The sequence below is a fragment of the Ochlerotatus camptorhynchus genome, unplaced genomic scaffold (assembly GCF_037179485.1).
Source record: "Ochlerotatus camptorhynchus isolate MF236.1 unplaced genomic scaffold, CSIRO-AGI_Acam_v1.1 ptg000314l, whole genome shotgun sequence".
Taxonomy (NCBI): Eukaryota; Metazoa; Arthropoda; class Insecta; order Diptera; family Culicidae; genus Ochlerotatus; species Ochlerotatus camptorhynchus.
In genome coordinates, this window is record NW_027040802.1 from 3,256,428 (window position 1) to 3,273,596 (window position 17,169).

At 39.9% G+C, this 17,169-nt stretch overlaps 2 protein-coding genes across 3 annotated transcripts in view; both read right to left on the bottom strand.

Annotated features, from left to right (window-relative positions):
• Nucleotides 1-15,672, bottom strand: part of LOC135707572 (bestrophin-4-like) — an 86,030-nt gene extending 70,358 nt beyond the window's left edge. Inside the window, exons 1-3 of one of the 2 annotated variants that reach the window (XM_065229443.1) lie at nt 15,358-15,672; nt 880-1,442; nt 570-828 (exon numbers count right to left, since the gene is read on the bottom strand). In XM_065229443.1, coding sequence (XP_065085515.1) covers nt 570-640 — 71 coding nt within the window. In that variant the 5' untranslated portion in view covers nt 641-828; nt 880-1,442; nt 15,358-15,672. Of the gene's footprint in view, nt 1-569; nt 1,443-15,357 lie in introns of both variants that reach the window. The other variant, XM_065229444.1, reaches the window with a different exon arrangement.
• The window catches only part of LOC135707576 (uncharacterized), a 335,607-nt gene that overhangs the window by 248,295 nt on the left and 70,143 nt on the right, over nt 1-17,169 (bottom strand). The gene's annotated exons all lie outside the window — the stretch shown is intronic.

The following is a 17,169-nucleotide window of genomic DNA, read 5'->3' on the forward strand; positions in this document are numbered from 1 at the left end:
TTACATAAAATTCTCATTTTTTAAATGAAATCGAACCGTGCTACTAACAGCAATAATTTGACAGCTGCTGTTGTTTGTAAACATACCAAATGAAATCAAACTGGCTGTCATATAATTCACTAGGCATGTAGGGACACTGTGATGTATAATAAGCAGAGCAAATGAAAGCTTTGAGTTTTCCTATTTTGACCAGTTTTCCGAACCAAATACTCCTATGTGCATCGGATGCATTAAACCATCGAGCGTCAAGTGATGCCCGGAACATATTTTTGGAATTCGGTCAGGCGTCACTAATTATTTCTGACCTAGACTTATGAGTCATGAAAACTTCCGGCCGAAAACAACAAGTGGTATGGCATGTACATCATATGATGTATCGTAAAATCAGTGTAAGTAGATAATATGAAAACATGTGAATTCTACCAGCCTACACGTAAAGAATAAAACAAGTGTGCTGAAAGCATTTCAACGACGGTGAAGATTTAGATAAGCAAATCGCTGATAAAGCCAAACAAATATTTCGTAACTACTATGTCCAACTTGGTAAATGTTCCTACATATCAACTTACCTGATCAGCAGCTTCAGAAAGCAGCCAAAGCCTCGACATGTGGCAACTTCGGCGGTGTAGGTGACGGTCATTTTGCGTGATTAGTACGTTGATTTCTGCTATGCTTAGCTTAGTCTAGTGGCGGTGGTGAGTTGTTTCGTTGTTTGTAGAACCAATTAGCAAACGATGAGTTATTGCTACCAGTTAGCAGGACCCAAGACAGATTTCTCGTACATCACACCGTAGAATGAACTAGTACGGTAAACATTAACACTTTCAACTTTTAAACACACTTTACAACTATGTATTCTTCTTCGATTTAACAAAAGACAAACCTCACAGACTTTCACTTTATTATAATGATCGCTGCTATACTGGCATTCTTCACCTTTTTCGAGATATCTCACTGCTCGGCAGTAGTGGCACAAATTAACTTTTTATTTTTTCTCAGAAACATAAACCTACGGTATGAAAACTTCTCACACTTATCTCACAAGACATCCAATCTGCACCCCGACAGAATCGCAACCAATCTCCACTGAATTCGCACTGGCACTGACTGAGAGCGGAACGACGACGACAACGACAACGACGCGCTAGTATGGTTGTCGCCGGTTCGCGGGCTCGAACTAGAATGACATCAACTTCACCATTCAGCACGTTGCCGGCTGGTCGTAGGTGCTGCTACATACAATCATATCCCATTGCGGCTCACTGTCCCGGAAGAAGCAGAAGGGTGGTTTGCTGCTGTGTGTACGCGAGTCAATTCTAATTAGCTTTGATTATACACCTTTTTTTCGGATGGCTACTAATACACATATCCCTGTTCCTAGGGTAGCTCAGTTGTGTTGGGTTCCGATTTTGGTATTTCCGTTTGGTAGATGACGTCGATTCCTATAATTAAAAATTGGACAAAACATGAAAGTATCGAATCAGTGGCAGCTAACGGCTAGAGGACGCGTCATGTTTTCGACTCACAATGAGCGTCTGATTGATGTAGCTTAACGGATGGTCAATCGTGCGGCGTAGTGTGCAAATAAGATAATGTTATGGCCCAACGCAAGATTTCCTTCACATGTTCAAGGACAAACAAAGAAGTTCGCAAAGAGAAAATTTGTAAACCGGTTTCCGTGGATTTGGGCACGAAAATGAAAATGATCGAATTCAATTAACCTTCCAGCTGTCGCGCTGGTGTACTGCCCTGCGCTTTGGTCAGAGAGCGTATAGGGCGTCGTTGTGCCAATTTGGTCGTGGCACATTTCGAGTATGAGAGAGTGATTGCAGTTACATCAAAAGTTTTTTTTTTTTTCTTTCCTTGATTTGTTTTCCATCGATCTTGTTTTCACCTGGACCCTACCTATCGACCCATCAACTCATGAACCGGGGACCAACGGCTTTACTTCCCTTCTGAAGGAAGCCGTGATCAGAGATGTTATGCTTCAGAACATCCCGGCGGCGCCGATTGGTATTGAACCCAGTCCTGCACGGGTGAGAGGTAGTCACGCATACCTCTGCACCACCTGCACCGCTGTTCATTTTTCGGTGATTTGGGTTAACCTACTGTATGGACAGAACTGTGGAGTGGAAGGCGTTTTTTTAAGTGGATTCAAAATCACTATTTAGTCGGTTAAAAAAATATATTTTCTCTACATTCGCATTACGCGCAAAATTCGTCAACATTTTAAATCATCATCATTTTCATAGTTCTTCTAACTTTGATACACCAATGGAAAGGTGTTGGTTTAAAAATAATTGTTTTTCAAAATGTAGGTATATATTTTTTTATATAGTTCGTGTAGCCTTCCAACGCAATCGCGTTAGCTTTATGGAGCCGATAATTCATTGTTCATTTTTTTTTTAACAAAATCACTTAATTCTATGTCTAGTAGGAGTTGGACCGAATACTCGCGGGTTACCCGAGGTTAGAGTGGTACATTGTCGAAGGATAGGATCAGGGGAGGAGCTTTGGGGTGGGGTTTCGTTGTCTCATCAGAGCGATGTCGCCAATATGAACGGTAGTGCGGTTCTAGATTCGTTTGGAGTTCGACTGGCTATGGTGACCAGTGGGCGACGATGAGACTCATCGAAACGGTGGGGAACAAGACAAACAAAAACTAGTGAAGAGAGAAAAACGACAAAGGAATGGAATTATTATGCTAAACATTTACAGGAAACACATAAATCGACTGCTTATAGCAGATATCGCGGGTTCCCAACGCATCTCTGATAGGGATATAGGGTTTTCTTCCTTGGGCGGCGTCATTATCCGAACATTGCCAAACTGCGTGATCGATATCATCGTAACCGTTTCCACACCGACATATGTTTATTCTATGGAGATGCGCATCTAGCGAGTAGTGGTTGGACATAAGTCTACTCATCACGCGAATGAAGTCACGACTTAAGCACAAGCCTTACAGAATAATGAAATTGTTATAATTATGACCAGGCATGGAAATCCTTTACATTCATTTACATTCATTTGCCTCTAACTTTTTACATCAACAGAATTCCGTAAAATGATGACTTTTGTGAAAAATTGAAATCTGTATCTCTTATGCATGTCGAACTAGAGTTGCCAGAACTTGTTATTGTTTTTCAGTGAATGTAATTTACAATCACTGAAAAACAATGGTGGGTTCTGTTCGCTCTGGTTCATCATGCTTAAGAGATACAGATTTGAATTATTCACAAAAGTTGTAGTTAATCATAAAACCTAAAAAAGTTTCTTGCGTTATTTTTCGGAATTCTGTTTATGACTAATTTTTTTCATAAATCAATGCACGAAATGAATGTAAATGATTTGCCATGCCTGCTTATGACTATTATTTGTAAAAACCATTCTAAAACATCAAAAAATTAGAATTATTGAATAAATTTTCCCTTGTCAATATAGAAATATCGAAGGGTTAATACATACCGTATGCGTGATAATGTTTGCACCATTGAGCAATGTCAAAATTTAAAAAAAATCTCAAAGATTTTGTTTTCGAGTTTTTTTTTTATTTATTCAAAGGGGGATGTTTCACAGAGTCTTAAACTATGTTAATCATCGAACGAGTTTCCAATTGCTGATATTACGGCCTCCACAAGCTTCCGGAATGCACGGCAGGTTCTAATAATGTAGTCTGGATCCATTTCTCTCCAGGTACGGGTCAATGTTTGTCTGAGGCTTGCTATACTCGGGTGGCGTTTAGAACAGGCCTTTGCCTTCATGATGCGCCATATTGAGTAATCCAGCGGATTAAGATCGGGGCTGGATGGCGGCCACATCTCCTTCGCCCAGAACGGAAGATGTTCCTGCAACCACTTCTGAGTGCGGTTCGAGGAGTGGCACGGAATCCCATCTTATTGAAATACAACATTTGGCTTCGGACCGTACTGTTCTTTGATCCACGGAAGAACATACTTACTTAAAATCCCGATGTAGATCTCCATGTTGATCTTTTTGCCTTCTGAAATGAACACCGGGTCCATTTTTTTGCCATCGGAAGCCACCAATGCAAACACCATAACGCTAGCAGGATGCTTGGTCAGATACACGTGCTTGTGCTCGTCGGCCACGGGGGGTTGACAATTATCCACGGCCCATACAAATTTAAAAAAAAAAAATGTATGGACAATTGTCTACGCAGGGGGAGGGGGGGGGCGTCAAGAATCCCAAAAAAAATGTCTACGTAGTAACAGCCCCTTACCGGATCTTTTCGCTTAAGGAATTTCAAGATTTTCTAGCATCGTTCGACTCGTAGCTCCCGGATGCGGTTGGTAATCATGTGAGTTTTTTTTCCGTGCCCTCGACTTCGCCCCGCAATCTTCCTTTACGATCTTCCGTGCCGTAAAGTCACTGATCCTGTGTTCCTTTGCCATTTTCCTTATTGAACGCAATGGATTCACCCGAATCTTCCTTTTGATAGCAACGATAACCCTCGGAACCCGAGCTGATCTCGGACGACCTGTGGCCACCTTCGCGGATAGTTGACCTTTCTTTTCTCGGTTTAAAACCCTTTTGACGGTCCACCGGGACACTTCCACTGCGATTGTAATGTCTTTTTGAGACATTTGCGCGTGGGACAAATCACGAATACGCTGCCACTTCGTCATGGTGCAACTGTCAAACTAAGTAAATCATTTTATTTATACACAGCCTACTACGGTATGAGCTATACGTTACGTGCATGCAAAGAAAACCAAGGCATTGGTGAAACGGGAACATTATTTGTACGATGGTGCAAACATTATCACGCATACGGTACATACACACACACTTAAACAGAGACCCTGAGTTCGGTAAAAAAAATTACCGTCTTAGATCGGTAATGCTAAAAATTACAGATGTTTCGGTATTTTCTCGCTTTATTGCTGAAAACTGTAAATGAAATAACCGAATTTCGGTAATTTTATTTTAATTTACCGAAAACGGTAAACATTTTTACCGGCAGGTCTGTAAATCAGCTTCATCACTGACTTCGGTGAAATATTTTACTGAAGTTTCGGTAATCAAAGCGTTCCATTACTGAGTTCGGTAACGGTCTAGGTAAACGTCAAATCCACCATATTGTTATTTTCAATCGACATTAAAAGCGTTAATCTTCTTCCAATGCTTTCTTGTTTTCAGTGTAGCGCCGAATCTTTCCGACAAAAACTTAAGTTTTCAGATCGTCGCCAACGGTTTTGTTCATTGGTGGTGCAATTTGCAAAACTAGCTTATTGATCACGACTGCAGCCAAATTTTTGCATGGGTTGCAGTGACCGCCACCTTGAAACAATATTAAAGCAAATAGCAGTTGAGTCGGTGACCTTTTTAAAAAATTACAGATCTCTCGGTAATTTCCGATTTGCATATCGTCCTCAAAATTACAGTTCTCCGGTAAAGTCGACTACAAATCAAGCAATGCACATCGGTAAACGTTACCGATCTTTCGGTAAATTTGACAGCTAATTTTGCTGATCCAGTTTACAGATTTTTCGGTAATGTTCTCGATTACCGAAAACATTACCGACCGTTCAGCTGTTGAGAATTCGGTAAATGAATTACCGAAGTCGGTGATTTTTTCTAAGTGTGTAGGGTGTCCCAGAATGTCTAAGCACGACTTTGGAACACCCCTGATTGTTTCAGATAACGCTTAAACAGCTGATTATTACACTGAATCATTGTTTACATTTTGACCAACAGTTTAGTGTATCGCAAGTGTCGGTTCTTTACATTTCAGTGACAGAAGCATTTCTCCGGAAAAATGCAAACAGATCGTGCAGAAATGGTGTACTGTCCCCAACATTTCTCTGAGTCAATTAGCGAAATTGAAAGGTGTAATCATCGGAGCCGTTCGAAACGCGATTCGGAAGTATGGTGATGGAGCAACTTTCCAGGATAAACAAAAATCTGGACCTTAACCGAACCCCGTGAAATCTTTCACCCGCAAGAAAAGTGCTTCGGTTCTAGGCGTGGCTAAAAAAGTGGCATCCTCGAAGAGTAACGTCCAGCGGGCCAAGGCAAGAATGGGTCTAAAGACATATAAGAAGCAGAAGAAGCCAAAGCGGAGTGAAAAACAAGCCGCATCCGTCAAATCGAGGACTCGGAAGTTATACAACCAATTGCTGTGCGGAAAATAGGTGTGCATGATTATGGACGATGAATCATACGTTAAATTTGATTACAAAACTCTTCCTGGTGATCACTACTACTCCGTTCGTGATGGCCGAAGTGTTGACGCGGATAAGTCGAAAAATTCCGTAAAAAGACTATGGTTTGGCAAGCCATTTGTGAGTGTGGTATGCTTTCCAAACCGTTTGTGATAACGGAGACAATGACAACCGATGTTTACGTGCGTGAGTGTTTAATCAAGCGTCTGTTACCCATGATCCGCAAACACCACGCCTCAGTACTGTTTTGGCCGGATTTGGCGTCGGTTGATTACTCCATGGACACGGTAGCCTGGTACAAAGCCAACAAGGTTTAATTCGTCGCCGAGGTAAAGAAAAAAAGTTGCTCCGAACATACACTTCAGCAAAATTTCGTTCAAATCGGACAATCAATTATACATTTCATGACCTATCCCTATTAAATTTAGTAAACCTACCAGCTACCATCAATGAAAATAATCCCCAACTCAAACGTGACGTATACAAACACTTCTAGTGTGCACTCTCCAGCCTACCGCAACACATGTATAATCACTCGTTAGTAGCGTAGAAGGAATGAGACAGACCTATGCTCTATCAGCAGAAAAATGTGAATGAACTTGCTTTCCTAACATTCGCGGCAGCACTGATCGGGTTCAAGGTCACATATATTACGTTATGCATCACAGCATGAGTGCGTGTGTTTTATCGTGGGGTTTCTCTGTTTGTCATGTGTCATGACATCTTTGAGAGATTTCAATAGCTGTTGCAACATGGAATTTTCAGAACCTACATTATTGTCTAAAGGCGAAATCCGCCCATTGAACAAATGGCAGTAAATTTGTTCTTCTAGATGTTCAGTATGAATAAATCATACAGATACTTTTTTAGCTTTATTGCTTGTCAAAAGAAAGCCGATTGCAATACTGCTAGACAGGTGCCGTCTATTATCTATAATTAACAAATAGCATCGTGAGACTCGCTAGAACTGCCACATCAACTCGTACAACATCAAAATGTTGTTCAGCACCAAGACTCTTTCCGTTCTAATTCGAGTGGATAGAGCTGCTGGCTGCTGGTCGGTCACAGTTAGAGGAATTTGAATTAAACTAGCGAATTCAGCGTAAATTTGACGCGAACCATTAAATGTCTCGGTTACGATTGCTCACACTGAGATTCGCATTGAAAGCGTTGCAGTTTGTGCAGATACAAATCTGCGATTTTATCCTTGCTCTTCAATGCGAGTAACATCATCAGTTTGTGAACCAATTTAAAAATTCCTTGTGAAGCTAAGCAAGTACAGATGACAGTGCAGTGATGCATTGTAATCAATTCAATTGTAAATGGCGCATGCTTGATTCAATTCGATATAGTAATCCCATTATAGACTATATTTTTCCAGCAGTCCGTGACTATAATTTTCCCATGTACTATAGGGGAGACTGGGCATAGTTGAGTTATACGCAAATACTGAATTTTTGCTTAAGGTATGAAACATTGCTTAAAGCTATCAATCTCGTCATGCTACGACTAGCAACTCAGTCTCCCCTACTAATAAGCAAACGCAATTTGAATTGTTGGAGTAAAAATAAAATTCTTCAATCATTACACACTAGAAAATAAATATGCCTTTTCCCTCGCAACAATGCGTGCATATATCAATTTCGATGATAGTGTGTAGCAAAAAAAATCAGCACATCATCAAACGGAAAGCATCATCATGATATAATGCGCATAGATGTACGTACATGTTCAATACTGGTACCAGTACGACGTTAGTTAGACAGCAAAACACTATAATCATTACTCATCACTCCTGCTACTGTTGTTTCCGCTTGAAGCAGCAAAGTTCAGTGCTTGTCAAGCGCCAAAGAAAATTCATTGCTTCTCCTCAATACTAGCAGCGTTTTGAAATTCGATTATTATGGACATAGCCAAGGAGAAAGAAATTGCTTTCGGTTGGTGTGATATTTTATAATGCGGCTTTCGAGCTGAGTGGTTGTTCTCTTGGTATTGTACATCGGCCTACACGAGTGCAATCGAAGAACCGCTAAAATGATGTCAATGGAAAAATAGCTTTCATATGAGTATAAGAGGTACATATATTCCAAATTGGGTTCTTTAATTTTGAAAAAAATATATCGGTTACTAGTTATACATCATCTGAAAGCGCTTCGTTTTCTGAGCACGATATTTTTTCAATCCCATCGCGATTTTTAAATCAACACTTAAAACAAAATAATCACTTCAATAATTGACACAAAACCAGACCCCATTCACTCTTTAGAATTTATAGAGACAGAAAACAGCGCCAAGCGGTTTATGACGAGACAACGTTGAACTGCAGTGATGGAAGAAAACACGCACACCAACTTCCATGCATGTACGAACCCACACCACTGAGCGGACGATACAACGCAAACCAAAATACGAAGCGCGTTGACAAATATCTTCATACGCCATTAAATATGAAAGTAACCATTCCAAAATATTTTTTTTTTATAAAATGCGTACTGCGTTGGCAAAGGAAGATGGCATATTTTGGCGGGGTATTGGAATAATTCTTTAGAGAGAGCGGATGTTTTTTTCCATGATTACTTCTATGCTTATAAAGATTATTTTGAGCAACTGCTTCGCAAATCATCAATTACTATTTGAGATTTGCATCTTACTGATACCGGTGGTGATATTGGAAGCTCTTTCACTCGAAACCAAAACATATTATTGTCAGTTATGTTGGACAGCGGAAAACAACACACGCGACAAGATTTTACTCTCAATATGTATGTTAAACATAACGTCGGACATAGTGCGCATTATAGCGCATCATTGTGCAAACACAGCGCACTATGTCCGACACTATGTTTAACGTACAGAACAAGAGTAAAATCGATTGTTGCGTGTGGGGTTTTCCGGTTTTCAAATGTACCGATAATACACGCACATCATAATGCGAACTTGGATGTGTGATTGTTTTCTCAAGTGTTTCTGTTGTGTAATTGGGTTCTTTAATTTTGAAAAAATTATCGTTTATTGGTACATCATCTAAAAGAGTTTCGTTTTCGGAGCTCAGCGATATTTTTTTTCGGACCCACACAGTTTCATCTCGATTTTTAAATCAAGATTTAAAGCAAAATAATAACTTCACTGTATGACACTAAACTAACAAACTGACAGCTTGCTCCCATATAAAGTGAAACCGACGGGCGCTAATAAGGTGATTTTTGCAAATGTAATCGTACTTATTTAAAATAATTCCAGTGTACCAAAATTGATGTAATTTTGGGTTTGAGTTCCATTTTTAATGCAGATTACGAATATGCATTTACCTCAATACCCTTAAAGAACACAATTATTGAAAAACGTAGCAATCACAAAAAAGTGAGAATCTCGCTATCGCAATATAATGATGATGACATTGAGGATGATATCGTCCTGTTCCCTCGACTGATCATCAACGTCCGCGCTGGCATCTGTCATGCTGACACCTGTCAGCCAGAGCATAACTTTATTGACTGCTTAGGCTGAGTGTGAAAGCACTGCACTATTCAATCCATTGCTCTGTGCAGACCGTTTGTACCTGGGTACTGCGGAGTTGACCAATTTTATTTTGCAAGTCAATGGAAAACTGCTTGAAAATTTTCTCAAGTTTAAAACTGGTTTGCTCTTTATCAGTTGATTCCCGCCAAAAGCTCTGAGCCAGGAGTGCTCGAGCCCCCATGACTCTATCAAAGTTTGTTTACATACATGTTTCGCCCAAGTATGTTTTACTGTAATTGAAAACTCAGTTGCCCCATAAAAATTATGTTGGTTTTTATACTCTCATCACTGAGCCTGTTGGTTTTTATCTTTGAGCTTAAAATTAAGAATGTGTTATGAAAAAGTATAGATCATTTTTGTGAGCTTACAATGCTTGATGGTAGATAAGAACAGTAACTGCATTTGCTGCTTCTGAATGTTTGGCTCCTGCTTGACAGTTCACGCTGGCTCCCAAGTGACAAGCACCTTGAGTGAGTCCGCAGTACTCAGGTTTGTACCAAACGGTAAAGGACGAGGCAATGAAAGAGCCAACAAAAACATTCAGTCACTCACAAACAGGCGACTCACACCGCTTGCTTTCGCTCACAAAGCATGTAATTGAGGCATTTTTCCATAGACAATGTACGCTCAGTCATTCAAGACAAGTATTGGGTACCAGCTACTGTCTGAGTGCACGGCTGTCAGTGACTCGTTTACCTCTCAATCATTCAGACTCTCACGATGCAGTGAATGATGAGGCAGTTCATATTCACATGAAAATGACTCATTGAACCTGACTGTTTTGCGCACTGCTGTCAGGTATAGGCTGTTTCTATGCACCACCAACGTAGAGTGCGCTAGGCGATTATGAGAGGAAAAGTCAACCAAACCGTTTGTTAACATCCAAATTACAATTTTTACATCTCGAATTAACGCATATTGTTGTGCGTATCTTGCATATTTCCATCGGGAGGGGTCTAATTTTATTATTTTTCACATATTTGAACGGATTTACAGCTCAAATAACACCACATTATAAATCCGGAAGATCATATCCGCTAGGGTAGTTTTATAAATCTTCACTTTTCTTAACAAAAATATGTCGAAGCACCACGCTCTCCAAAATCGATACAGAATACAAAATATTCCATGTTTATGATGATTACAAGCACCTGCGATGGATAAATTAATCAGAAAAGGTAAAAACATTTTCCTCTTCCTATGCTTCACGGCGAAAATTTAAGCCCTCATCACTCTTTTGGTGGTTCCCTTATTCACCACCAGAGGCTGAAACGATCGGTTAATTTCTAATGGATTCGCCTATTGAGCCCTGGTGGTGAAGTTGGCGGGGGACTCCCAACAGTTTTATTGTGCACTCACCAGATGGCACTGTAATCGCATAAGGGTGGTGTATCCATTAATAAGGAAATTATTAGTGGTATATCTTGTTAATTGGATATCTTTACAAAAAACTAACAAAATGGCACCTCGCTCCCATACAAAGTACCATCGAGGGGTGCTAAGATGGTGATTTTTGCTAATGTAATGTAATCATACTTATTTAAAATAGTTCCAGTGCTCCAAAATTGATGAAATTTTGAATTTCTGTTCCATTTGTAATGCAGATTGCGAATAGGGGGAGAGTTAGCTCATCGATTCTTCCAGTTCGCCTCCTAGCATCGTGCTATAAGGTACCAGGCGATAACCAGGGTAGTTGATCGATAGCGCGATGACGTCATTTCGTTGGCGTCTGCAATGGGAAATTCTCATAGCAGGCGTTGACGATGGGACGTTGTCGAGTTGTTGAATAGCAACTATCGTTGTAACTCACCGATTACCTGTCGATCTGCCAAATTTGGAAAGACGTCTGCATTGAATTGTCTCATATAATATTCCGCCCACTATATCACAAGAAATTGCGAGTAGCTGAGTGGAATGGAGATAAGTTAAGCATTGGGTACAGGACCAAGTCTCCCCTGGGTGGTGCCAAAAGATGAGCGCAATAGAATCATCAAGTTGCCATAAGGCACTGAATGAGACTATTGCATGGCTGGGTAGTCAAAGTCTTCCATTCGTTAGTCATTTCAGGTGGATTAGAACAGGTTTAGGTTTAGGGTGAGCGTTGGCCAGATTTGGATTTTTCAGATGTAATCCTGGATAGGACCCTGTCATTGAACGTCGCGTGAAAGTGAAACTTAATGAAGGCCTAAGTACTTTTTCGTAGTTTTTAGTTTTCGGATTTGAAAGATCGTCGGTTACAGTGGCCTGCGTACTGAGCAGAAAAACGCGGTCCCAGGTCCTTACATATCAAAGAGATTTATGGTAAAATCGCTTGTGTATCGTGTATTTTGCGAAACTCGTTGTTGTCGTTGGTTCCGGGTTTGAATGGATACACAAATTTGAGCAACGGTATTATGTGATATGAGGGGCTCGGTGGCCTTAGAGCAACTGTTTTTACTTACTGAGCAGAACATCATGAGTCTAATCTCAGGCCCATCCACATTCAAGATCCGTCAATCGTTTTATTTGTTAATATGACTACATAGTAATAACAGCAACTCGGTGATTAAAAAGGTGCTCGTCTGCCTAGTGGCAAACGTTTTTGCTTACTGAGCAGAAGACCGTGGGTTCCATCCCAAGCTCCTTCGCGTTATATGATCGTTAGGACATCAATTCAGCTTATCGTTTACCAAAACGAACCCTGCTGCAAACCCAACCCTCTTATCCAACATCCCAGTGATTCCTCGTGGAAGTGCAGAGGTGTTCTCCGCTTCCATCGAAGCGAGTGTCATGTCAACACAATCCTTCCCATTCCTTTCTTGACCTGTGTTCGGGCGCGGCCGGCGCTGGTATTGCCTAATTTAAGATCACCAGTTTTTACACATTGAGGATGATTGCTAGTCCCAAGCATCGTCTATTGGTTCTCTGTGTAATTACAGCTGATCTGGCAGTAACAGAGTAGCAACCGTGGGCGGTCAATCAAGCTCAAGCTCAAGCTCATTTGTAATGCAGATTGCGAATACCGTGGACCCCCGTTAATATGAACGACACTTCGTGCAATATTACCGGGGTTCATTTTTAAATTGAACTTATAGTATCCCTGTGACCATCAGAAAAGGGAGTTTCTGGTAGCCTTATTTGCTGTTTTGTTTTGATGCTGCGTTCCATTTTGCATCGTTCCATTGCGCTTCTCTCCATAGAGATTGCTAAAGTATGATTGTGTCAGTGATTTGTTTTCATCGGGAAAATTTTCCGCTATGAAGCTTTTTTCCCGATGAAAACATTTTGCGTATACGTATACGTGACGTAGTTTGCGCACACGTCAGCAATCTCTATTCCATCTGCTAAATGACGTTTGAGCAACTTTTAATTTGCACGGCGTGCAGATTATCGGGGTTCAAACTAAAAAATGCGCAGATTAAAAACGGTCAGATTACTGGGGGTCCACGGTATGGAATTACCTCAATACCACTAAAGAACCCAATCAGAAGGAAGAACTGACGTTGTAGACAATCGGTGCAGTTCCACTGATTGTTAGTGCCCCTCGTTATATTTCGGTTTTTTTTCTCTTGGTTTGTTTTCCGTCGATCTTGCTTTCCGTGCTGAGCCCCAATGCTACCGACACCAGGGAGTCAGCTCCCACATCTAGACCCTACCTATCGACCCATCAACTTATGAACCGGGGACCAACGGCTTTACTTCCCTACGTGATCAGAGATGCATCAGAACATCCCGGTGGCGCCGACTGGGATTGAACCCAGGCCTGCTGGGGTGAGAGGTAATCACGCTTACCACTACACAACCGGCGGCGCTGTTATATTGCGGTTAAAAAGATAAATTCGAACGGGGCTGAGGTTCACGATAAGAAAAAAGTACCCAACGGCCAGTTCACTTTACCTACTTTTGACTAGTTTGGCTCCTTTTCTCGTTCTAATGTTGTCAAAAACGGAGGAGCATTTTTCCAGGTGAAGTAAACAACGACTCAAACTATTGGGCCATTTCCAATAACCTATATTAAATTAATTACCCAAATCTGTCACTTGCAGACCCAGTCTCTATAATTAAAGATACTGAAATGAACTAAGGAGCTCCCCACAAACCACGTAGTTAGATGTGACATCCCTTTCCCTCAATGAACATTTATAAAAAAAAAAACATTTGTCTGAAAACTCACTGGAAAATTATCTTGAACCAAGAATTACTTTTTTGTAGATTAGATTTTATTTAGATAACTTTTGGCACTTTAATTTTATGGTAATACTTAAATTTTGTGGGAATCATTTTCAAAAGAAAAACTACAAGGGACAGCTCTATGGGGTTGTACGCAATGATGACGTAGGACTACGTGGTCTTCTATAATAAATCTTATTTGTTAACTGCAGCAGGAGTTTGTATTTTGTGTAGGAATAGGAATTATAGCGGGGTTCTCTCTGTTTATACTCTTTAGTATGCTGCTGCTGATGCCAACGACCAGACACCACCGACAAACCGACATGAATGACCATAGGCAAAAATAATAAAATTTCCGACCAGAGCACACTACTGACATCTGGCTCCGTGTTCGCGGGAAATATTTAGCTAAACTTGAACCCGCATGCAACAGTTATGAGTTGGTTCGTGTCTGATCTATTCTGGACAAATTATTTTAATCTAGATCAAAAAATCCTATGGTTTTGACAGTTCGGATCACTGTACATTTAAATCGGCCGTTTACGATTTTCGGGCATAAGTCAGAATTAAGTGTCATGTCGGTTTGTCGGTGCGGACACCACCACACACGGTGATTGTAACTGAATCCGGTCAGCGGTTGAGGTCAGCTTTGATAGCTAGCTGTTTGTGGAGAGCCTTTCGTTGTGTATTGGAGAACACCACCACTTACTACGTGGTGATTGAATAAAAATCGTTTGGTGAGACAGGATGGAATTCAACTTCTGATCGATTGGTGATAGAATTATTGAAATTGGTCCAGGGACAGCTGAGTTATTAACGTTCAAAATCTTTCATAATTTTGTTACATGTTCCATTTTCGGTCTTCACAAAGTGTACCCCCATATAGAAATCACAGACGTAGTCCTACGTAAAAAAAAAAGTGATTACACAATCAGGAAACGTACGATTTATACAATGCGACATCCAGATCCTGTATACCAAAATATAATGACTACATTTTGATTACCGAGAACAAAACCCAATAACGATATATTTATAGACCTGCTTTTTTTAAATCATGTCTTAACAGAAATTGGGAACGTAAATTATTTTTTCAATATCGCTAAAATGATCCTTGGAATATCCTTAACTTGGGTGTAGCAGGTTAATTCATGGAAGCATTTTATAGCTAATAAGTCACGCTTTCGCAAGAGATGAAACTAAAGGGAAATCCCGTCCGCGTTTGATGAGCCGAATACCAATACATATAATTTATAAACTGGAATAACACCATCAGCTGTTGGTGGCACACATATCCATAGCTGTAATATAGACTCCATTACAAAACAAAGCACGTGAATATGAATGTTTGTTTGTTTTTTGCATGCAACCCTTCATTGAATACAGCAATGCTCAAATACATTGCAGCTTACAACAAACAATAATTGTTGGTAATTAGTTTATAAATAATGAGAACCACTTTTACCGCAAAAAAAAAGCTTCAAAGTATACATGAACTTACGGATTTAATACCAAGAAACTGGAGTAATTCTGGTTGTTCCCAGGTGCCTAATAAATTCTTCTAGTTTTGATGAGTCACTCACGCAAGACACTGCCCCCAACCAAACATCACAATCGATAGAAACTCGCTATAACTACTCAATTTATCGCATCAATGATGATAAAATTCACACTATGTATAATGAAATTTTCACTAAACACATACAAAAACGACTGGGACTTTTCAATTATTTTTTGTGCAAAAAATGTTTTGTGCAATTTTTCTTCCTACACAACGAAACGACCGTCTTCCTAAAACACCGCCCGACATCGAACTCGCGAAAACTACTACTAAAGCTACTGAAACAAGCCGCATTGCATCCGAAATAAAGCGCGATTTGCCGGTCCGCGATGATGACGAAGTCTCTCTCTTCAATCTCACTGTCTCCCAGTATCTCTCTCTCTCCGTAATCGTGATGTGAATTTCATCAGCTGTGCTGGGCTGACGCTCTCACTCTCATACACGTCTTTGTATTGTATGCTCGAAAATTTTTGTACACGAAAAAAGGTGGGACCCCTTGTTTATGTGGAATCAAAAATTGTTAATACCGTAAGCGAGACCGCAAGGCACTGGAACAAGTTTACTAGCTCAAAAACAAGTTCCAAAAATTAACAACTTTTTGTGATAAGAATTTTGTTACAGTACCTTACGGTACCAATAAACAAGGGGTTCCCTACTTTTTTCGTGTACAAAAATCGGTAGCCTGGCATCGCTGTTCGGCTTGGTTTCTTGCTTCTTTGTCTCTTTTATTTGAGCATAGCGCAAGCGCATAGCATGCGAATGTATGCCGGTTGGTTTGTTTACGTTTCCTGCTCCATCCTTTGGGTGGTTGTGGTGATGCTTATGCTGCCCTGCCACGCCGATAGTGGAATGGGAGAGAATACCGCAAGATGCATTATTATTTTGACATTCTTTTGCCCATTCCTATACAACAGCTGCCGGTGGGCTATGATAAATATGAGATTTTCTTCTGCTATAAAAAGAGTATAAAACATAGAATGTAGCATACATGGATAGAAATGTCCTTATACCTTTTGGCAAATTTCTATTGCTGATTATTCGTAAAATGTATAAGTCAACTAATAAGCAGACGCCTTGCAAAAATGAAATGTATAAGTGGTCACACATACCTTTTATGCATTCTTATAGGACCGATGTGGTTTGTTTTATGGAATGTATAAGGCTGATGTTTTGGCAAAAATGTATAAGTGAAACACATGAATAAAATAATTGAAGTAATGAAATTGGGTTGTTAGCGGAATGCTAAATAAAACAGCAAAAGGGTTTATCTTCCATTTAATTCCACTTAATTAATTTTGGTATCCATGACAGATACGTATTTCGACTACAATGTGCAGTCTTCATCATCCTTTAGCTTACTTAAATCTTTGGTTTTTATTAGTTAGGTAGGTTCCGATTCAACACATTGTAGTTTCATTTTTATACCTACACTAATAAAATTCTAAACTTAATGTTTATTTTGTCTGTGCACATAATTTTTATAAGATATTCAAAACATTATGTTTATACGTGTTAACATAATTTTCATAACAAACCCCTTACCTACTATAAGCTAGCCCATATCACGTATATGCGTGACAAATTTTATTTATATGTATGCTGCCATAAAAATTATGGTTCGAATCTCATAGATGAAGGTTATGTGTTTTCACACATAATGTTTAAGTGCTTCAATTCAGTGCACACTATTGCACAAATTGTGCTAAATCATCTCGATCTTCCAACAAAACTTGAGCATTCTCAAAGGTAAAT